The 24,273-nt window shown below is 36.8% G+C and overlaps 1 protein-coding gene across 2 annotated transcripts in view; it reads right to left on the bottom strand.

Annotated features, from left to right (window-relative positions):
* Nucleotides 1-24,273, bottom strand: part of LOC149563845 (Insulinase (Peptidase family M16) family protein) — a 170,570-nt gene that overhangs the window by 112,912 nt on the left and 33,385 nt on the right. For both annotated transcript variants that reach the window (XR_016364117.1, XM_089826971.1), the window contains exon 5: nt 9,651-9,698. Coding sequence is in view for 1 of the 2 variants with exons in the window: in XM_089826971.1 (XP_089683097.1) it covers nt 9,651-9,698 (48 nt within the window). In the remaining variant the exon portion in view is untranslated. The remainder of the gene's footprint in view (nt 1-9,650; nt 9,699-24,273) is intronic.

The raw sequence follows: 24,273 nt of genomic DNA, 5'->3' as shown, positions 1-24,273 counted from the left end.
TTAATTCCCCTTCGCGCGAGTGTTTGAATTTCCTCTCTACAAGTGTGAGGACTCCTTTATGCGGACAAACTTGTTTTCTTTTCCTGTCTAAGCTTCTTTCCACTGCAATATTTTTCTTGCACGGGCCCGGGCTTGGAGCTATGAGTGCGAATTCCATTGATGTTACCAAATATCGAATTGGGAAGTCACGGCATTTGGCGAATTTTGGTGGAAGTTATGTCTCCAGAGATGAGTGAGGATTATTGGGCAACTGAGACTAAATTTGAGTACAAGAAAGAAATAAGCAATAGAAAAATATATATTCACGCATATTCTCTGTAGATAGAGAAACAGAACAAATGAAAGAGGCACAACAACGAACGAGCAGAGGAAGGAGCCAAAAAAAAATTGACAAATCAAAAATGTTCAGAATGAATAATGTATGATGCCGAAGGCAAGGGAAAGGCATGAACTGGTAGAAAACGCAAGTGGTTGGCAAACAGAGTGTGGGATCGGAAGAAAATCACTAAAATGGTGTGTTCCATGGAGTTTTGTGTGGCTTTGGGAGTGCTAATTTGGTCTTGGCAGCGGCCCTGCTGGGGGCGATGCCCCGTAGACCCCCAGTCGGTGCGGTTATCAGTCATGGGAAGTGTGACCAGTTGATAAGACCCGGAGCTGCTGCAGGCATAGTGTGCCAGAGGTGGAGAGAGCACTAGAGAAAGCCTTTCGAGGGGGATGTTACGCTTTGAGGCACTTGCAGTAGGTGTTCGACGTGAAGCTGTCTTGGTGGATGCATAGAGAGCTCGAGAGGAGCTAATCATCAAGTTGAAGGCAATACAACGACAATTGGCTTAGGGTACCCAGGAGTTGGAAGCAGAGAAAGCAGCACAGGTGGCTATTAAGCTCAGCTTGATTAAGGAGAGAATATTGTGTTAGCAAAGGCTACAAATGCAATGCAGGTTGGAGACTAGTTTGGTGTAGGCACGGGATGAATGTGAAAGTGATGTGACAGAAACTGATCTATCTTGTTGTAGTTAGTCAGTTAATGTATTTTGTTTATCGGATATTTTGTCATTGTCATCCGGAGGCGACTTTTTGTCGGTAAATATTGTGTAGCCGACGGGTTGATGTCGTCGGTAAATATTGTGTAGCCCACAAGTTGATGTCATCGGTAAAGATTGTGTAGCTGAGGGGTAGATTAGCATTGTCATGTAGCCGACAGACCCCTTCGGGAAGGTTCAGCGAGAAGTATTTATACCCCATCTAAGATCATTGTAAATCATTGGAAGTATTATGTAATCTCTTAGCATATGCGAATAATAAAAGGAGTACTACTGTTGCTGCTCTTGTCTATTGTCTGTGTGCATTAATCTATTTACCCATGCAGTAAACAATGAGAAACGTGAGCGTAGTCAGGCACATTGAAAGACCTATTGAGGATGTTCCAACTACTTCAGCAACACCTACCGAGCAGCAACTATCTCTTTTGAGCTTTACTCGTAGATGCAATTTATGACTTCTACTTCTAGTTTGGATCAACACTGAAACTTAATATGTATTCAAAAGTTGTAGTTTAATGGAGTTTGATATGCACTGAACTCATGTTTATTTAGATGTACATGGTTTTTGGTAAATACTTCTATGTTAATATGCTAAGTTGTAATTGACAAATTGCATTTATATCAAAACTTTGATTAACGTATGGTGGATATCTCAAATCAGTATACATCCAACAAATTTTAGTGTAAATGTGTGTTTTTCAGATTATTATAAGAAATTATATATTTTCAAATGTTTTATATAAGTGTTGATTTATTTGAGAAGTTTTTGGCGATTTGGAGATCTAAAATTTTTCCAAGTCAGCCAAGATATTACTAAGACTTAGATTTTCAACTATAGATTGCATCAGATCCCAAACTCAAAAAATATCTAATTGTTGATTTTTTGTCATCAACACAACCTGCCTAATTTCAGTCTGTCAAACCAATAAGTCTAGGATCGTGACTTTTGTTGTACTAAAGACCAAAGTCACAAGAGCCCTTTACATAATGCAGCATACACTTCATTGCTACCTAATGATCAACCTAGGGAGTTCTCATAAAGCGTGAAATGTAGCCTACTACAAAACTAAGATTAGGCCTCGTAGTAATAAGGTAGTTGAGACTTCCCACCAATTGCCTAAATGTTGATTCGTTCACCATAGGTGAATCTCATTTCGTTGTCAACTTCAACCCTTTCCCTATGGGTGTGGATGCAAATTTCTAGTCTTGCATCTAACACTTGTCCAGTAGATCGCAAGCTTACTTAGATTGAGATAAGAAGATACTACCTTCAGTTTGCCCAAAATTAAGACTTTAACAATAGTGAAAAAGTCCTGAGACTATCATGTCAAAGGATTGACATGAAATTTCAAAGGTGTCAAACTACCAATTATAATCACGTCTCAACAAAGACAACAACAAGAATATCACCACTTGTGTTTTCGACATAGAGAATAGAACTAGATGGACTCCACTGAAAGCCATTATCTGTACCATACTTATTGATTTTGATGTATCAAGCCCGAGGACCTTGTTTCAACCATAGAGTGCTTTCACCAATCTACACACTTGATGTTCTTTTCGAGCAACCTTATACCCTCTAGGCAACGTTACATAGACACCTTCAAGCAACTCATTCTTGAGCAATGCACTGTTAGCATCCATCTAATGGACTTCCCAACCATACTGAGCTGCTAAGGCAAGGACAAGCCATACAATATTCATTTTGGTTGCAGGAGCAAAAGTTTCCTCGTATTCAATGCCTTCCATTTTTGAGAAACCCCTAGCAATGAGACGATCTTTGTACTTGTCAAGGGTTTTGTCAGCTTTGTACTTAACTTTATAAACCCATTTGTAGCTGATCAAAATCTACCCTAGAGGAAGATCAGAAAGAACCCAAGTGTCACTCTTCAGAATACTATAGATTTCAACTTCCATAGCCTTTTCCCTCTTAGAAATCCCTTTATCATCAGAATATGTTTAACAATCAAGAAAACTATGAATATTGGCCATGGGAGCAAAGTTGATCGTATTTCGCTAATGCCTCTTTTTCTAGAAGATCTACCCTCGATGAGCATATTTGGACGAAGATCATTGATGGTTTTAGCTCACCACTCAAGCCAAAGAGTAGAAGAGCCAACATCAAAATCGGGAGGAACAACCAGGAACGCGATCTAGATCACGTTCAACATGAGGAGCATCATCTGGACAAAATTCAGGTACTGAATCATCAAACTTAGACTCTACCTCATCCCTCCCATCAAGTGAGCCAAACAAAAGACAAACACGCAAATTGGTACCCTTTAAAGGTTGATGCTCAGAATTCTGCACAGACAAGGAAAGAAGAAAAGGCTCTTGTTCTTCATCAAAGATAACATCATAATTGAAGATAAGACGATTTGTGTCAACAATGAATCAATCATTAAGCCTTGTACTTGTCAGTACCCCATAAACATAAGTTTATGAATTTTGGAATCTAGCTTAGACAGCTTCACACCTAGAATCCAAACATAAGTTAAAGAACCAAAGACTTTCAGATGACAAATTATAGGTTTGCGAACAATCCAGGCTTCCTTAGGAGTCTTCCCTTTAACAGTCTGTGTAGGAGACCAATTAAGGAGATAGACTGTAGCGAACACGGCTTCTACCCAAAATTTCTTAGGAATATTCTTATGATCCAAAATTGACCTAGTCATTTTATTTTTAGTGTGGTTTTGATGTTCAACAATGTTGTTTTGCTAAGAAGTGTAAGGTATGTATCACACAAGTTGGAGAAAGCAGGTAAGCCAAGAACTAAATCCTCCTAAACAAGCTAACCAAGATAGTGAATGTTCAGGTAGTCATATTGTTGATCCCAGAGACTATTGATGGAAGATGATTTAGTTGCAAAGGCATCTTCAAGAGAACCACCCGTATACATTAAGTTTGAACAAAACATGATCCTTTATGCTAATAGCCATAGTAGTTTGAGTCCCATGATCAACAATGAAACACTTGTGACAACTAAATAGCACGTCAAGTTGAGGAGAATGCTGCATAATATGGCTCATGGAGTGAAGGTTTTGTTTCATACCAAGAATGTAGTATACATTGAGGAAAATGAGATTTCCTTCCACTAGACTATATCTATATGTTGCCCTTGCCAACAACAGTATACTCTACTCCAACAATTACTGAATTAGTGAAAGGTGAGAAGTTTTTGAACCAATCACACAACTAAGTAAATTTTTGAGAAGCACCAAAATCTATGTACTAAGCAAAAGATTTCACATGATTTGCAAGATGTTTAGCCATGAAAGCATAACATAGATATTCTTTTTGCTCTAAGTGTTCCGCGACATTGGCTTTCAATTGAGACCTTCCATGCTTTCATTGTTCAGAAGCAATCGAGTTCCAACAATCCTTTATCAAGTGACCAAATTTGTGGTAGAGTAACACTTAATAGTTTTCTTCTTCTTTGGGCTATCCTAAGATTGACTATGGCCTTGATGTTGAGATGATTAAGATTTCCCTTTATCCTTGTAAAATGATTTGGCTGCAAATTCTTGTTCTTGCAAGATGTTTAGCCATGAAAGCATAACATACATATTCTTTTTGCTCTACGTGTTCCGCGACATTGGCTTTCAATTGAGACCTTCCATGCTTTCATTGTTCAGAAGCAATCAGGTTCCAACAATCCTTTATCAAGTGACCAAATTTGTGGTAGAGTAACACTTAATAGTTTTCTTCTTCTTTGGGCTATCCTAAGATTGACTATGGCCTTGATGTTGAGATGATTAAGATTTCCCTTTATCCTTGTAAAATGATTTGGCTGCAAATTCTTGTTCTAGCTGATCTCAAATTTCCTTAATCTTCATCAAACGCTTGTCAAATGGCACTTGTGGCAGTTGATCATCAATAACTAAACGTTTGGTAAGCATGACCACTTCTCAATTGCGCTCGTCAAACTTATCATGATCTTGTGTAGCTATACCAAAACAAGCTCATCGATGCAACAATATTCAAAGATACTAAACATCTGATGCTTCCATGAGTTGTCGTTGAATTGCTAACTACCTTCCAACATTAGGTTAGTCAAAGAGCACATTTTGCACACTTTCTAAGGCATAGACCACAAGAAATGCTAAAAAGGCAAAAAATTGATTACAAAATCTAAGGCACACGTTGCAATGCAAAAATAGTGGCAAGTGCAGACACTATTTTCAAGATGTATGAAGTGTGAGTGGCACAAATCTCAAGGTACAAGATTTCAACAAACCAAAAAAAATTGAGAGGCCCAAAACAACTTTGTATAAAACACACAAATAATCTAAAGGTTAAAATTTATTCCAACTAAAATATTTTTTTGGAAAACCTAGCCAATTGAAAGTCATAACCCTAGATTGAAAAAAAAATCACAAGCTAAAACCACAGACACATCTTGAGACAAATCTTGAGTTCAAAAAATGTTTGCAAGAAAAGAAGTCATTATCTGCAAAACATCAATCGTCACAAACAAAACATTGGTCACAATTTACAAAGGATTTTTGTAGCTTGAGATGGCTCAAAAAAAACACAAACACCAAATTTTTCTCAAACGCATCTTGTAGAGACCAAATAAATCTCATCAGGCATAGAGAGCCAAACAAACAACAAAAATCGTCTCATTTCAAATTCACAAATAAAATCACACGAACGACTAGGAAAAACACGAGCAAATTCAGCATGCAAACAAAGCCAAAGTTGTTAGGCTGAAAATATCTTCGAAAAGCACACAATCTAACCCTACTAAAAAAATTTGAAAATCCCAAGCATGGGAAAAACTACTAGACCCTTGTAAGGTTAGAAACTCAATTTTCAAAAAGCTTGAAAACTTTCATTCAAAAAATTTTGTGGGGAACTTTTTTTTCGTTTTTGTAATGACCTTGCCTGGCTCTCTTCTGAAGTAATTATTAATTTCTGAATTCGCTTGCTAAAAATCTTGTGTTTCACTTTTAATAAAAATTAACTTGTTGAATTTTGTCCAGAATTGAATAATAAAGATAACAATTTATTTTAAAATTCAACACTTTGCTGGAAATGATCACAATTATCAAATTTATTCTAATTTCAATTGTCATATAACACAACAATTAAATATATTAAATGAGTAACTTTTTCTTTTGAATTAAGAACCCAGCTGGAATGAGACTCAGACCTCCATGAATGCGCGCTAACTGTTAAGAGTTCACACAACCCTCCCACATGTGCGTGGGCTGCCAGGAAGAAAAAAAACGCAACCTCTAATGCTAGTCACGCAGCCATTAAAAAGTGACGCAGCTCTTTCAAATCTGATATGCAGCCCAAAATTACTGAATCTTCTCCAAAATTGAAAAAAACGCAGCACCTTGAGTCCTCACCAATTTCCAAAATTATATTGCAGCCTCTGTAATAGCAGCAATTTAATAGTTCTCTTCAAATTTGGTATACAACAGCACCAAATTTGCAGCCACAGAATCAGAATAGTATTCTGAGAATTCCGTTTGCAAAATTCATCATCAATCAGTGATGATTCAAATTGCGAAGAGAGGAATCAGTCCTGAAACCCTAGCCATTTCTCACAGCCAAGAAAATAAATTTTCATCAAATGAACAATGGATATCTTAGAATGAGCTCTCAAGTCCCTTTTTATTCTTTCTTGTGAGAGCTCAAACACAATTCTTACCAATGTGGGATAAAAAGATATACTTTTCTTTTTAATAATTCATTTACTCCAATACTTTAAATTAATACTTTGGCTTAGGCTTCCACTAATTAATTAAATAAATGGCCCCTTCCCATGATGATTCAACCCTCAACTTAAGTGAAATTATAAAGTTAAATTATAACTTTATAATAAGCCATTTAATGATTTAATAATAATTTGGCCACCAAAATAATAATAACTCCCAAAATACTTATCCTTTTAATATGTCGTCTGAAATAGGAGTCACACCTATTATTTTCCCATGTGACCAAATGCACTTTCCAAAAATAGAAAGGGTCCTTCTCAATCAATATCAGACTTAGTATAAATAGCAAACATGGCAAAACTATAGCAAATGAAGTCCGAATGATGCCAAACGAAAGCCAAACCATAGGATACTAAATCTTGAAGTAGATGCCCACTGAAAGAGACCCTCTGTCCATCCTCATTAGCCTACACGGGTCACATGATAGGCTAATCCCAAGAGCCTGAAAAAAATGGGGGCATTACAGTTTTATTCTGTGATACAATATTTGTTAAGATATTTGATTATTAAATGAAACAATCAAACAATCATTTAAAGAATCACAAAAGCGATGTTTCTATAAAGAAACAATACTAAAATAGAAACTGAATAATGTTTATATTAAGTTACAATATTGACTAACTAATCAAGATATTATTCTAATAACCTATTTGTACTCTTTCATTTCTATGCTCTAGGACGATTGTTTGACAACCACCTTTCAATGAAGGTCAACGGGCTTGCCCATGGAGTGTTTTAAATTTTAATGGAGATAGCCAATAAATAAAAAGTTGTTAATATCATAAAGTCGCAAATTGAAACCCAATTATCAACAAAATTGAAACTTACAAATACATTACAAGGCAACCCTCTATAAAGAAACCATATCAAATGTGGGTCTCTCTCACGTCACACTAAAGGACACATGGATCAAATTTCATGGTCCCCTATAAAATTATATTGCTGAATGTGAGCTTCTCATAGAAGAAGCTTATTACAAGTCCCTCTGACTGTGATAGTTGAAGAAGGTGAAAAGAGAAGCTCAATAAGTATTTGTGTAAACAATTACAGCTCCCTCAAATTTCATGGAACATGCCACCTAAAAATAACCACTCCTATTTCTCCAGTTTTTGGAGTGAACAAACACAATCAATCTTATCACCAAATGAAATAGATGGCTTATTTCAACTAAAACGCAAGGAACATATACTTGTCTAGAAAAGGAGGTCTCGTATCATTTGAACAATGATGTTGTCAATAGTGATGCTGAATGATGATGTCATTCCTAATTTATTACAAATGCTCAACCTTAAAAGCCATCATGGAGCTCAAAGATTGGGTAGAGAGGTCCAAGTGAATTGAAAACATTGTTGATGTGCATCCTTTAGGACAGCTCCATTGACCACATCCTTCCAAGGGAAGAAAGTGAGTGTACGATTGTGGTATCTAAATGAAGCAAACTGATCCTGGAATGTTAATGATGTTTATGCCTCTACAGAAATTTCGAATGGCAACCTTTTCTAGAGATACAAATTCCAACTATGCATATTTCCCATTGCAGTTGAGTAATCACGTATCCTTGTCTGAAAAATAAAAGTCAAGCCTAAACCTACCAGTTGAGCACCAAGTTTAACTTGCTCAATGAATTGAGAGACCATCTTACCATCAATCATAAGCACAGGCTCAATATTCAGAACTCTCTCAATACAATTGTATAAATCAAGTCAGCAATCCTAGACTAACATCCCAGATTTTTGACTTACAAAGAACTGTTAATTTACGTTAGATTCATAACATAGCACTCTAATAACAGAACGTGAGGTACTATATTTTGCATGCCCATAAAAACTCTTCATTGATCACTTTTATAAATAATATTGACAATATTTTAGCTATTACTGATGGTCGCCTTGGTCAACAAATAAATCAGGACATATATAACTAGTTTCCAACTTCCTTCTACATGGCATGTTTAAAACTAATTCATTGCAGTGTAACTTCTTTATGTAAATTTTATTTTAATTTATTGACCAAATTACTCACTAATTTTGTATTTGTATGCTTAGGTAAAAATCTTATTAGTCACAAACAGCCCTCAATGATGTTACAGTTATCACATAAGAATGGCATGTATTCATTCATAATAATGCTTACATTTTTTTCTTTCTTTCTATTACCCCTGGTATTTGACCACCATGAGCATAAAAGAAATTCATGAGCATTGACTTCAACTTATTTTCTATCAATTTCAGCAATGCTCAACTTATGACCAATTTTCTGGCAGATTATGTAAGACCTCATACACCCAACCACTGACTTTCTAGCTTATATGATACATAAAAGTGCTTTTAGCAAATAAAATTCAAAATTTTCTTTAAAATTATTACCTCATGTAGATCCACTCTAACAGCTGGCAAATAATGAATATGCAAAAATCTTATAACCGAGGGGAGCCAATTTACATCCTCTTGCTTCAACAAGAATTTTTCACCTACATTTAGCTATATCGTATTAAAATGAGCTTACATTAGGAGTTAACATCTCGCATTACGAGACAGATGACACAGAATCTCATTTTTGCATGGGCAAAAGCTTAGCTTCTGATTATATCTTCATTTGCTAGGTTTTCTTCCAATCAGGATTGGTGAAAGACAACCAGAAAATGGGCCATTGATAGACCAAAATTACCTTTTTCAAATAAATCACTGCACTCAATTATCTAATTTCATCAATATTAATTGATTTATTCTCACTCATAACAGATAGTTTCTGCCCCATCTATAATACATTTGATTTACTTAAGCAACATTTTGGACAAACTATAAACATGGCATGACTTAGGTTATGACATCCCTGACAAAGTATAAGCAAGGAATTTAGTCGTGTTACTGAGAGTACTTACTTCATGCAAAGCATCAAGCACAAAAGGCAACAAAGGTCCATCTGAATCCTGCATAAATGAACACAAAATTATTTCCCATAATAGAAATGACATTATATTGTAATATGAGAATCATTTCTCATGTAACTTTACATTCATATTCCATTACAGAACTCTCAATGACTAAAGAATAAAAGCTTTGAGCTTATGCTTCAAAATGTTTAACTGCTTTCTGAATAAGATATATATTTAAATATATATGATAGCCAAGCACAAATATAGCAACTTTATAATTTGAAAAAAAGAGGTAGAATAATGGAAAACCAAAATATAACCTACATAGAATATTATAAATCTTGAGATGAGATGAAAGACGAAACAAATATAAATGTACAAGCAAGATATTGTGAAAATAGAGATGCATATCTTCAAGACAGCTCACACCAAGTACTTGGAATCATAGAAAGATGATCTTAATAATAAGTAAAGCACAAAACTAAATGAAATAACTCATCCTTAATTTAGAATTATCTTATATTGATTAGCATTGAGTTGCGTGACCTTCTTTTCAGAACTAGACAAAAGATCAATTGCCCAGGCTAATGTCGATGTTTAGGGATCAAGGTTGCTGCTTGACACATGCTAGAGAGTTTTCAGAGATCGAGGATTAAAGATTCTACCCAACGCGTGCCAGAGAACTGTTGGAGGTCAAAGGTCAGGCTTGCTGCTCCTTCTTTTCAGAACTAGACAAAAGATCAATCGCCCAGGCTAATGTTGATGTTTAGGGATCAAGGTTGCTGCTTGACACATGCTAGAGAGTTTTCAGAGATCCAGGATTAAAGATTCTACCCAACGCGTGCCAGAGAACTGTTGGAGGTCAAAGGTCAGGCTTGCTGCTTGTCATGTCCCCTCTTTCGCACTAGTTCTTTTGGCGCTTGGTTAATCTATCTCCACATCCGGATAGATTAACGTCATTACCAGTAAGGATGCTTGCCAGTCACAAGGGAAGATTTGTCTTAAGTTTGTCATTTAATGTATTAAAGTACTTTAACAAAGTTACTTTATGTTTTAATAAGGCATTCACTTTATAAAGTGACTTAAGTGACTAGAAGACGAAATTGGTGTTTTATCCCATATCTCTTATTCCAACACTTTTCCCTCACTTCGAGGTTATAAATAAGAGCAACCGTCTTGGGAAAGAACAACGAATATATGATAATATAAAATCCTGAATGGTTGCTTGCGACTGGATTGCCAAAGGACGAAACCCCTAGGGCATTAGAGTAGTGGGATGTAGCCCCAACTGCTCTTGCAATCGACCTTGCAAAAGGGAGATAATTCTGGATAGTCAAATCCGAATTCTACTAGCCTGCCGAGAAGTCTGTATTCACCATCAGACACGTAAAAACAGAAGAGCAAGTGCAGGTTGTAGTAACTAGACTGCCGAAGTGGAGAAGAACACCATAGCCGTAATACAGAGGTTCTGCGAGTCATATATCTCCAGTGGTCTTTCAAGTAACAGGAAGAAGAGGAGCCAGCACTGTAGTCCAGTATGGGGTGGCTTGTGTTTGGAAAGAGGTGTGCGGGTGACTTACCTAGAGACACAGAGAACATCTGAAAGCTGCGGCAGGAGTATTGATCTCAGCAACACTGAAATAACATGTTCATCAGTAGTAGTCAGTCTTCCAGTTGAGACATGACAGTCCACATGCTTGGGTTCAACATGACTACTTCGATCTCACATGTGCGTGAGTTTCTACAGCAGCATTTCCCACGAGCCAGTAACTCATATTAGCCGCGGCATACCAGGTTTTTTTTGTTTTTGATCTGTTACTGCATTTTGTGTTTAAATATTTAATGTGAATGACCTATATTGCATCCAGACTCGTATGCCATATGATTTATTCAATAATGAAAATCCATATGCAATGAGCAGAAGAGGATAAGTCTGAGAAATTGGTTGTATGGTTTGATGTTAAAGTTGAATAAAGTTTAGTACTGTAATTCTGGAAAGCTTCATTATTTCAGTGGTATCATTACTTAACATTGGGTTACACACCAACTATTCGATGAAACTCCACTAGTCCAAGTTTAAAATTGTTGATTAGACCTGTCCAAGCAGGGATTATTACACTGCTTGACATATACAAGAGAGCTGTTGGAGATGAGGGTTGGAGATTCTACCTGATGCATGCCGAAGAGTTGCCATAGGTCAAAGATCGAGCATGCCCCTCGACTTGTGCCAGAAAGCTGATGGATGTTAAGGATCAGAGATACCACCTGATCCATGCCAAGAATCCATCATATGTCAAGGATCAGGTACGTGGCTTGACACATGCTAGGTTGGAAAAGAGGAGAACCTCCAAACCTCTAACAGAAGAAGTCTGTAAGACCTATAAGGCCGACTTGTATAATAGCATGTAAAACTCAAATTTGGTACTTGGTTCCACTTTGTACTGTGGCATGTAGAACTCAAATTTTGGGCCGACTAGTTGGTTTTTGTGTGGGAAGCATGTAAACTAGGAAAACAACTTACCTGTTTGAAAATCCATGTTATGTTATTGTGTCTTCTGCACACTTGTGCGCAGCAATCTTCTTTGTATGGAAATGCATAGGAGACTATGATCACTGAATGAAAACCAGCTGATTTTTGGAATCAGAGGACAAACACCCTTTGGTCCTTTGAGAGCATCCTCACACCTAGAGTGCATTGGGGCCTCAAAGATTAGTGGGAAATTACAGTGTGTCAGTGTGCACATTTCTGTTAATGTGATGCATTGCTGTTGTAATAAATGCCAAACATTCCCATCAATATAGAAATCAGAATGATATCAGTAAATTGTTGTGGTTCAATTGTTGTAACAACACTCACCTGCCTATAACTTAAGCAATTCCAATTTTCACTAAATTTTCACCAATTCATCCTCACAAATCAGATGTTTGGCATTTTCTCAAACATTTGGCACATAGCTGGTCAATACTGTATTTATGACATTTGGAATGTACTTGCTTTTTGAGTTTTGGCATATATGAGTTTTGCAAATTGAATACATTCAAATGTAAATACTGAAACTAAATGCTAACTGAAATCATTACTCGTGTAAAAGCTATGAGAGCATCAAATTCCAATGAGTTCCAATGTTGAGACTAACTCTAGAATCACAACAACTTACATTGACAATCAAACTAATTACAATGATTAATATAATAAACTTCTGGAAACGAAATGCAATGACTTAGAACCTGATTTTGGACTGGCAACGTTGGACCTTGACAAAGTAACTAAACCAGAATTTCAATCTGCTCCTCTAACATGCTGTTTGCCAACCAAGAAATGACATTGGATGGTTCCCTTGTTCCCACGATAATACACATATCACAGGAGCCACCTCTTAGGACAAATCGCAAATGGTAAAGGAATGAACGCTGACCATATCAGACTGATTGCTTAGCCCTGTAGCAAATCGCAGGCCTTAAATGAATGAACGCTGACCATGGTAGCATACTTGTATTTACAGAACAGGTTCCCACGTGGCTATGTATGATTTGCAGACCCAATGTACAGTGTCGTCCAGTCCAAAGAGAATGGAATTGGCTCAGAACTCACCAAACTTGCACACAAAATGAGAAACGCTGTCCTCCTGATATAATTCGGCAATCTATAGTGGCACAATTCAAACCTCCACAATACTACAGCAGTTTGATTATAATCTCCCAATGAATTCCCTTTCAAATTTCCAAAGGACACCTCTAGCAAACACAATCTCCTTAGACACAGCAAGTACAGTAGGAGGGAAATATAATCCAGATTACACAATTCACAATACCTCAGCACTGAATTGCTAAGCACTACTTAGAATCTCAGACTCGGCCCTTATACTTCAGCAAGGGCAAATTCAGAACTTCCAAAAAAGCCACGAAGGCAACAAAAGCAAATAAATTATCCTAACGTGTTTTTCCCAATGAAATGAGCTCCTATTTATAATCCTTTGTTGGCCAAAGTTTCCTAAAGAACTCCACTTCAGAAATTGTCGAAGTTTCCCAAAAGAACTCAACACTTGAAACTTTCTAACACACTTTTTAGAAATATCTTTAATGTCATTATTATAATAACATAAATATTATTATAATAATGCAACCTTAATAACTAAATAATAAATAAGAGCTCATGCATTATTAACCTCATTTATTGTAGGCGACAACCAACTGCCAGAGCCACTTGCTACACTACCAAAAATAACAACTGCCAAAAATAGACTTACTAAAAATAGTAAGTCCACAAATGAGACACCCAAATCACCCTGTCAGCTCACTAAGGTCGCTACGATGAGCTAATTCCATCAACTACACAGACTTGCCAAAAACAGGGACATTAAAATTGTGCAACAACCCTTTGATTCTCTAAGAGCATTCTCTCTCATGGAGTGCATTGAAGCCTCAAGGATTGCATAAAAGTTCAATAAGTCAGTGTGTGCAACTTTGTTAATGTGATACATTGTCATTGTAATAAATGCCAAACAGTCGTATTGCTAAGGAAATCATAATGATACCAGCATTTTTCAATTGTGCATGTTTATGTGGGCCACCTGTAAACATCACACACTAAGGGAAGAATTAAGCTTGGGAAAAAAAAAGTCAACTTTGACTATTTAACACTACTGGTCTAGGAATTAAGCTTAGTGTGTGATGTTTAAACTGTTCCGTTTATGTCTTGTTTATTTTAGTTACTATTGCGAGATACAAGTTTTGTATGATATTTAGGGAATATTTATTTCAAATGAGTTAATTCATTAAAATTTTTGGAAAGGGACATTACACTAAGCATCCTTCTGAATGAAGATACAAACACAAATGTCAAAGCACAATGGCTCTTCAATTTAACATGAAACTAGTGGTCCATGGGTATGCATCCCCGGGTCTAACCCATATCCAAACATATTAAGAATTAAGAGATGGAAGCAAAAGTCCTCCTTATGTTTCCTATTTTGTATAAATTTATGGGTCCATTCCATTTTAATTGATTTTGGGCAACATTCACTCGGAACATTAGGGCTATCCTAATGTGAAAAACTGACTAAAGTGGAAATCTGACCTACCTTTAACATAAGCTATCGAGGGGCACACCAAGGTCCCCCAACCGAAATTTTAAATGTTTTACCCTAGCCATCCTTGACTCGCAAAAGTTCATCAATTTAAGATGGTCCTACCACAACATTTATAACCTCATAAATGCCCTCCAAAGCTTGGGCCACTAGTTCCATGATGTGAAAACACCAAGTCAGATTGTAGTCGGCAAAAAACAATGTCTACTGTTGCGTTTGATAATATTGGCTACCTGCCTATGTATTAATTGTTCCTAATAAGTTGTCTATCATTCTCACATACCTATAAGTGTCAATTAGTTGACAATTGTGTTCCTCTTGGCAGTTATTAGGTCTTTTAAATATCCTGCATATCATCATGGAATGGAGCATGATTTTAGTTGGATCAACTTTGATCTTTGGTTGATCATTCAAGAATTCTTCTATGATAATTTCATGTGCAAAGAAAGATATATTTTACTCGTATTTAGTATGCATCATCTTCTTTATTATTACTTCATGCATTTAATTTATTAGATATAGTATTGAAAATTTGGTGTCATTGTCCTAAAAGAAATCAAATCAATTTGAGAGATTTGTGCCCTTAGTTCCTAATAAAGGTGAGAAGAGGCCAGAAGGCAGTCAAGAAGAAGTGTCCATTAAGGATTGAACAACAAAGAGAAAGACGAAGATTACAAGACACATTTAAGAAAAAGCCAATTAGACGATTCCAGAGTCAGGCTCCAATACAATAATAAAGCAAAAATTGAAGCATCAGTGAATGCTATATTCAGGAATAGAAGGAAACCTTCACCAAAGAACTCCCAAAGGGAGAGTGGGAAGAAATCGTACAAAATGTTACTACTCCATGACAAAACATATCAAGACCTTGCCAACCAAGCAACACAATCATCCATACAGACAACATTGAATGACAAAGAAGAAGAAAGAAACTTCGGACATGAATCAATAAAAGCACTTTAGAATAACATAAGTTGAGTCAAGAAATGGAGGATCCAAGCCAAAGGCCCTCGAATGAAGAGAGTGTAGGAATGCATCTAAAGATATCTAGAATGCAAGGGACGTTAAAGGTGAACATGTAGAGGACTCGTATGTGGCCATGCGTGCAAGGTAGTCATCAAAATGTTAAGGTCAAGACAATCCACCAAGTCCACTAGACAAGGACAAAAGAAAGCGAGAAATATGGTTTCTCCCAATGAGTCTAAACATTAAAAATAGGCAATGGATCTAAAGAGATGAGGCATTGCAAGTTGTGCAAAACCATTCGGACAGCAAGTGGAAAGGTAGTCAAAGATTCTTGGTTGAGAACATTTGCAGCAACACTACGGGGTATAGCCATTGACTACTTCATGTATCTTGACAGAGAACCTACAACCTCTTGACATGCACTGAAGAAGTTTGAACCAGAATTTAAACTATTGAGATACAACTATGAGATCATGGCAGAAATTTACAACAAAAAAGGGAAGCATGAGAACATATGAACTTATAGTCATAAGCTCAAGGAATTGCTGGTATAGTTAGATTATCCAGCCAATGGGCTGAAGAAGCAGTGGATCATGGAAAGATTGATCCCCTCCCTACACAAGATGAAATCGGTACCTCCATCCTTGTAAGTTGATGCTTACAATTGAGCAACGGATATCAAAAGTGAAAATAAAACATCCTCTTGAGAAAGAGGAAGATGGAGATGACAAGAGCATTGAAAATAGCAGCAACAAAGAATTAAAAATAGTCCAAGCCCTACAATAGATATGATGACAATGATAAAGGAATTGAAGGCCAAGAAAGAAACTTATTCACTGTGGTGTGTTGAGTGCAATTTTAAGGGATGCACTAAAGGTAATTGTCCTAGAGATGTTTCATGGCATTTTGCAGTGGATGGGCCATTTGATAAAGGAGTTCTCATACAATTTAAAGACAAGATGTACATAATACTCTTCACATAGAAGAATCCATTCCCCCAAAGCCAACAAATGCATCATCGAGCGGTTATTGAAATCATATACAGTAAGACTCCAAAGGATGTCGTATAATATAATGTTGATAATGTAGTGAATGGGGACACTTTGTGAGAGTCCACCAAATTTAGAAAGAAAATTACAATTATTCAACAAATGGTGTGGCCCTAGCCACCGCGAAGGACCAATTGTCCTAAGAAAAATGGCATTAATACATTCAACATGGAGGAACAAGATGAGGATTTTTTGGCATTCATGAGAGCATAGACAAAGAATGTTGTGTACTCAGACCCTCGAATGGAGAAAAACGACTCTAAGAAACCAAAGCAAAGGTAGAGCAAGAAACGACAAAGGAACAAAGAACCTCCAATGAAATTGCAAATACATCATTGATGTTAGATTCAAATAAGAACATTGTATGCCAAGTGCTATGTAATGTCCCCATTTTTTACGAGCTTCTGCAGTTGATTGATTCAGTTCATTATAGTGACCCTCATGAGCTGACAGGATGATTTGAGGATCTCACTTGTGGACTTACTATCTCTAGTAAGTCTAATTTAGGCAATTACCATATTTGGCAGTGCAAATGGTGCCGCTAGCAATTGGTCATCACCTGCATCGGATGAGGTCATTTATTGTATGAGCTCATATTTATTAATTAATTAATGGAGTTTATATTATTATAATGGCACTTTATTATTATTTTTATAAGTGATGTTGTGTTGGTGAAGCTTCTTAAGTGGAATTTTGTTTTGAAAGCAAATGCCTTTGGGGGATTACAAATATAACCCCATTGTAAAGGAAAAAGGTTCTGACTATCTATTTGCTTTTGTTGTCTTGTGAGAATTTTTGAGTTTTCAGATTTTTGAATGTTAATTCCTTGCTGAAGTACAAGGGTTTGGACCTAAGGAAGCATTTGATCTACAATTGAGGTATTGTAGATATTACTAAGTAATTGGAAAAATATTTTCTTGTTATTAACAGAGATCGAGAGGTCTATATATACAAAAGAATGAAACGATGTTTCCTTAAGAAACAATCATAAAGAATAGAAACATTTTATTCTAGGTAAAAGAAAGCTAAAGAAAGCTAACAGATAACTACAGGCTAACTAATATTAGAAACATTCTAATATTTACAATAGATTACAAATAGATAACCATTAACTAATAATAGAAACTTATCTATTATCGTAATACCCTCCCTTAATTGGTAATCTATCCACAACACCAAGTTGTTCTCTAAATTTAACAAACTTATCAGGACCAAGAAGCTTGGTGAAAATGTCTGCAGTTTGATCCGTGGTAGGAACATACTGCAAGTCTATTGTCCCGTCTTCAACCAGCTATCATATGTAGTGACAATGAACATCCACATGCTTGGTTCATTCATGGAAGACTTGGATTCTGTGTTAATTTGGTAATGCCTTTGTTATCAACAAAGTGGTCGGTCCTGTTGGTGACATCTGCATATCCCCAAGCATCCGGCAAAGCCAAACAGCTTCACAACCTACCTTGACCATCCCTTTGTATTCGATCTCTGTAGAGGAGAGAGAAATTGCCTACTGCTTCTTACTGGTCCATGTGACAGCACTGGATCCCAAACTGAACATATATCTAGAAGTTGACTTTTTATCGTCAACAGAGCCTACCCAATTTGAATCTGTGAACACACTGAGTCTCGGATTAGAACTTCGAGAGTAAATAAAGTCCAAAATTAGTAGTGCCCTTAACATAACGAAGCACGTGCTTTGCTGCCATCCAATGATCAACCTTAAGAGTTGTCATGAAGCGTAAGATGTGGCTAACTGTGAAGCTAATATCAAGCCTAGTAGCAAAGAGGTAGATGAGGTTGCCTACTAGTTGCCTGTATGTAGTATCACCAACAGGAGGAGAATCAAAATTGGCTGATAACTTGAGACCTTTCTAAATGGGTGTAGATGCAGGCTTACAATCCTGCATACGAAATCTGTCTAACAAAGCCCTGGCATATTTGGACTGAGAGATGAATATACCAGAAGACTGTTGCCAAACCTTAACACCTAGGCAATAATGCATGAGCCCGAGGTCAGTCATATCAAAAGATTGGCATCAATTTTGTTTGATCGAACTGCCAGTAATGATCAAATCATCCGCATAAATAATGAAAAGGATGATGTCATTATCAGTAGTCTTGATATACAAATTTGAGTCTGAAGAACTCCTTTGGAAGCCTTGATCACTGAGGTACTTATCAATGAGGAACCTGCTTCAAGCCACAGAGAACTTTCACTAATTTGAGAACCTGATGTTCTTTAACAACTTTGAAACCAGGACGTTGCGTCATAAAGACCGCTTCAAGGAGATCACCATTCAGGAAAGCACTCTTGACATCCATCTGATGGAACTTCCAGCCAAACTGTGCTACCATGGCTAGGACTAATCTAATTGGGCTCACTTTGGCAGTAGGAGCAAAGGTCTCCTCATAATCAATGCCCTAACGCTAAGAAAAATACTTTGCAACTAAACAAGCTTTGTACTTATCCAAAGTACCATCAGATTTGTATTTCATTTTGTAAACCCATTTGCAACCAATGGGTTTCTTCCCTAGTGGAAGATCATAAAGGACCATTGTGTTATTCTTCAGCAGGCTCTTGTGTTCAGATGTCATGGCTTGTTCCCACTCTGGAATTCCTTTAGCCTTGAAATATGTTTGAGGTTCAAACACACTGTAAATGTTGGCCATGAGAGCAAAGTTAACAGACTCGGTAGGTTTGCTCTTTTTCCGAGCAGTTCTCCCATCAATTAGCTCATCATCATAAAGATCGGCAAGTGTCTTAGCCCACCACTTAGGCCGGAGATGGGAATGACGAACATTAGTATCAAGAGATTCTCTATGATTAGGTTCCTCATCTAAAGAATTTGGATCAAACTCGAGTGAAGCATCTACAAATTTGGGTGATCCTGCAAGAGAAGCTAGAGGTGTCTGAACAGGGATCACTGGTATAACTGCAGTTGCAAGAGCTATTGGAGCCCTCCCATTAGGTGAACCTAACAGAAGCCTAACTCCCAAATAATGAGCCTTCATAGGGTGGTTTGTTGCATCAAGAACAAGAGAAACAAGCATGAATGGTCCTCGTTGCTCATCAAAGACTACATCACGACTATAGAGGAGACGAGATGTCTCAATGTCGATCAAGCAGCAAGCTTTGTAAAGACTACTACATCCAGCAAGCATGAGTTTCTGACTCTTGGCATCCAACTTGGTGCGTGACACATCAGGTATCCAAACAAAAGCAAGAGATCCAAAAACCTTCAAGTGACTAATTCTAGACGTCAACCTGACTAGGCCTCTTCCAGAGTTTTACCTTGACCACCATTGTGGGTGACCAATTCAAAAGATAAACTGCAATGTTAACTGCTTCTGCCCAGAACTTCTTCGGAACATGTCCGTGTTCAAGCATGGAGCAAGCCATTTCAGTGATTGTTCTATTCCAACATTCAACAACATTGTTTTGTTGTGATGTGTGGGGTGTAGTTAACTAGCGTTTGATGCCATGACTATCCAAGAAGCTAGAGAATTTATTAGAACAAAATTCCCCCCCATCGTCTGACCTAAGCGTAATATAGATTTCCCAAACTCTTTTTCAACTAAAGGTTTAAACTTCTAAAAGACAGGAAATGCATCTGATATCTTTTTAAGAAAATATACCCACATTTTTCGACTGGAATCATCAACGAACAACAGAAAATACCTGGACCCAAGAACAGAAGGAGTGGCTATAAGGCCGCAAATATCGGCATGAACAAGCTTAAGTACCTGAGAAGCTCGCCATGAATTGCCACTAGTGAAAGGTGTGCGATGTTGCTTCCTAACGTAGCATGCATCACAAACCCCACGCTGCTGAGTATGAATCTCTGGCAAACCAAGGACAAGCTCTTCCCAAGCAAACTGAGAGAGATAATGCACATTTAAGTGCCCATAATGTTGATACCAAAGTGTGCTAACAGAAGATCACCAAGCAGCCATAGCTAAGTCCCGAGAATCACCAAAATCAGTAAGAAGGAAAAGACCATGATTCTCAAGACCCACTGCAACAACTAACTGAGTCGCCCTATAAGTGATGGTACACTAATGTGAACTGAAGGTGACATCCAAGTGTGGAGAATGTCGCAGTAACTGACTTGTATTCCAATAGATGATTGCGTGTCTCTAATAGACATCTACATCTCCGTTGACCACCGTAGTATCTATCTCCATGTTTTCAAGCGCAATCCATAGACATCTCTGTTGACCACCATAGTGTATCCCACGATGACACCTCTGGCTTGCACCAGAATCCGATAGCTACTTTACAGTCAAGAAACTAATTCAACCTACAGGCACCACGAACTATATATAAATCTGTGTTGAATTTAGCCTAATTGTGACTCCCAAGAGGTTACAACTGAATAAGACAATGTCAGTGCATTTAAATTCAATTTTTATCACTCGGAATGCCCCAACAGAATGTACATGCGTTCTTCAACTACTCATTCTTATCATTGTGAATTTCCATGGCTTTTGTTTTAAACTAGTCGGGGTGAATTGTCAGATGTTATGGGAGGAAATGAACGCACATTTTCACCGTCATAAGCCTGATTCATAGGATTATGTTATCTAAAATTGAACACAAAGTAATGTTTGGTACAAACTTTCCATCTGTCATGCTTTTGGATTGTGTTACCCAGTTCTCGATTTTCCATTGATTCAAAAGGTGATTGGTCTCTAAATTCTTTGATCACCCGATGCCTTTCTTAATGCTGACTAGACCTCCAATCTTTGCTAGATATCCTAGTTTTCCTATCCGCTGAGTAGGTGCCTTTCTGACTAAACGAGTGTGTTTATTGTGTTTGTTTTGTTAGTTATCAAAACCGTTGATTAGAATCCTTTGAGCCTTGCCTACTCAATGCTGGGATGTCTAATCGGTTGTAGCCAACTTGATAGGATTAATCGATTTGATTTAAATCCTCTGCACTTTTGGCTTCGCAAAACCAAGGCCTGTACACCTAATCCTAGACAACAAAACTTGGATCCAAGACGTTTTATAGCGAATAGATATAATGCAAAGACAATCTCCTTAAATGGTAAGACTCTAAGGCAAACTTCTGGATTGCGAATGGTGAATATTAATCTTCGAATTTTGATTACTTTAGTAGAGTTGTGAGTGCTGAAATACAATTAAAAATGAATTACTAAAAAAATAGATATTAAACCCTTAACACGAAAAGATCAAAATATTGCCAGCAAACAGATAGAGAAAAATGAGCAATTTAAAGATCAGTGCTGAAATTGAAATGGGCGATAGAGTCAATATTATAAGTTTTCACATGCAACTTTATGATACTATGATAATAAATCCATGAACAATTCAATTATTGGGATGCGTTAAATTATTTCATTTTATGCATATTAAAACCAGTCTATAATGTTTTAACCTTTAAAAGGACAAAATAGATACAAATAAGGAAACAATTATAATATTTCACAATATTTGTATTTATCAGGTTTGAACAGCAACAAATAATGTAATCCACTTATCCTAAAAATAAATTAATAGTAGAAAACAAATAGATCATAAAGGACAAACTATAAAATATTTGTATTTCTAAAGCAAATGAAATTCTTACTGATTATACTGTGGAGAAGTTCGTGTTTAAGGACACTCAAATGTATATGCTCCACTCAACACGATTATATCTCACAAAATATTGCAATGTATGCTTAATATTTCAACATCCAAGAGCTTAGTTCAAATTCGATCTCTTCCAGCAAGGAAATTACAATAATCTATATGCCTCAGGAATGCAGATAATAATAAAAAATTGTAATGAATCAATGGTACCTGTTTGATTTTTCATATCATATATTTATAGAGGACCAAGCAGTATTGGTTACCTCTCCAAACATCACATCCTTTCATTAAAACTAAACAATGTTTAATTAATTTTTAATATGATTCGAATTTTAGTCAGCAGTTATATTTCTCCCGTGGATTATAATTTTTGATGCGATATCTTTCATTCCCATGGGTGTTTTTCTGCAATACTTTTTCATCTACCAAACATCAATCCGCATGGAAGTCTCCTTTATCGCCATCCTGTGTGTCAACCCATGGTGCTTTGCGATCTTCCATTAAAACTGCAATCTCTCGCATATTTCTTCTAGACTGGCATCATTTCTTACAGGCTGAGCATTATTCGGATGAATATCCTTGCCACAAGAAAGTCTCCGTATCTCCCATGCATCCAGACCTGCAAAAAAACATTAAGCATCATCAAACAGTTACTAACGGGTTGGTGAAAGATTGGCACTGTAATCTCCATGATCAAAAATATTGAAACTGGATCTCTCAGATCTCATTTACACTTCACTCAGATTCTTCCCTGTGTCAGGATGGACCAATATGTTATCTTTGTAGATGCTCGTTTTGATTATGTCAATCTTCTGCAGAGGACTCCGAGATTATAGTTGCCCATTTATGATGCCTACCATCATCTGTAACTTCTGATGAAATTATAATTTTCTGAATGTGTCTTCCTTATGCTTGCAAACAATCGCCATGCTGTGGTATAAGGCTCCTGAAGATTACACTCTTATACACTTTTATTTCAAACCTCCACTCGGTCGAGTGACAAAGGTTACACTCCTTTTCCGTCTTGCATATGAAGTATACGGCTGACATATCTTCAATCTACAGGTGTGCAGAATCACACTGTATTTCACTTGTGTATATTTGGCCAGAGAAATCCCGAGAAATAAAAACCTTAAGATCAAGCTAGCCATGCATATGCTCACAGTCCATCTGAGGGATATTGTAATTGCCAAGAAATATATATCAAGCATGACTTCTCTTTCGGTTCTTCTCTGATGCAGATCTTTAATGCATTTTTCTGCCACCTTCGGGTATATCCTAGACCTTGCACAAGATTGCTCACACCAAGCAACTGTTACCAACTACCAGCGGTTGAAATATTGACCCTCACAACCAAGTTTCAAGATTATACACTGGAATATAAGTCTGGCATTTGCTCAAATAATAACCTTTAACTGGAATAGACCGCCCGCTTCATGCTAAAGTATTTTAGATAATAAATATTTGCTCACACATACATCACTCCTGTACATATTCCAAATGTCTTCAAAATATATACTTGATGCTTCGTTGGATGAGGTATATTAATAATAATACTCATCTGCTTCAGATTGCATATTTGCTGGTCGTTGCCGATGTGAGACCATACTTTGCTGATGTTTGTTATCTCTATGATTTAAACATACGATCCATGTATTTTGAATACAGCTACTTATGTATTTCCCTCGTGATAAATCACTGCTGTAGTTGTAGAGCCCTAAAAGAAAAGTATATATGAACCAACTTTCTTCTCCACATAATCCTAATCATGGCTTTTAGTAGCTTGAAACATATTATTTGAATATAAGTAGTGGGTAAGATCTGAAGATTCTCCCTTAGGCATTGCATTCAGGACTAAATTTTTATCAAAATTTTAGAGCTCCATCATGTTTGACGTGTCAGGAGACTGTTCCTTATTTACATCTCTT

This window comes from Cupressus sempervirens, chromosome 4 (assembly GCF_028749045.1).
Source record: "Cupressus sempervirens isolate cs-2001-9-10 chromosome 4, ASM2874904v1, whole genome shotgun sequence".
NCBI lineage: Eukaryota > Viridiplantae > Streptophyta > Pinopsida > Cupressales > Cupressaceae > Cupressus > Cupressus sempervirens.
This window is presented reverse-complemented; position numbering and strand designations above follow the sequence as displayed.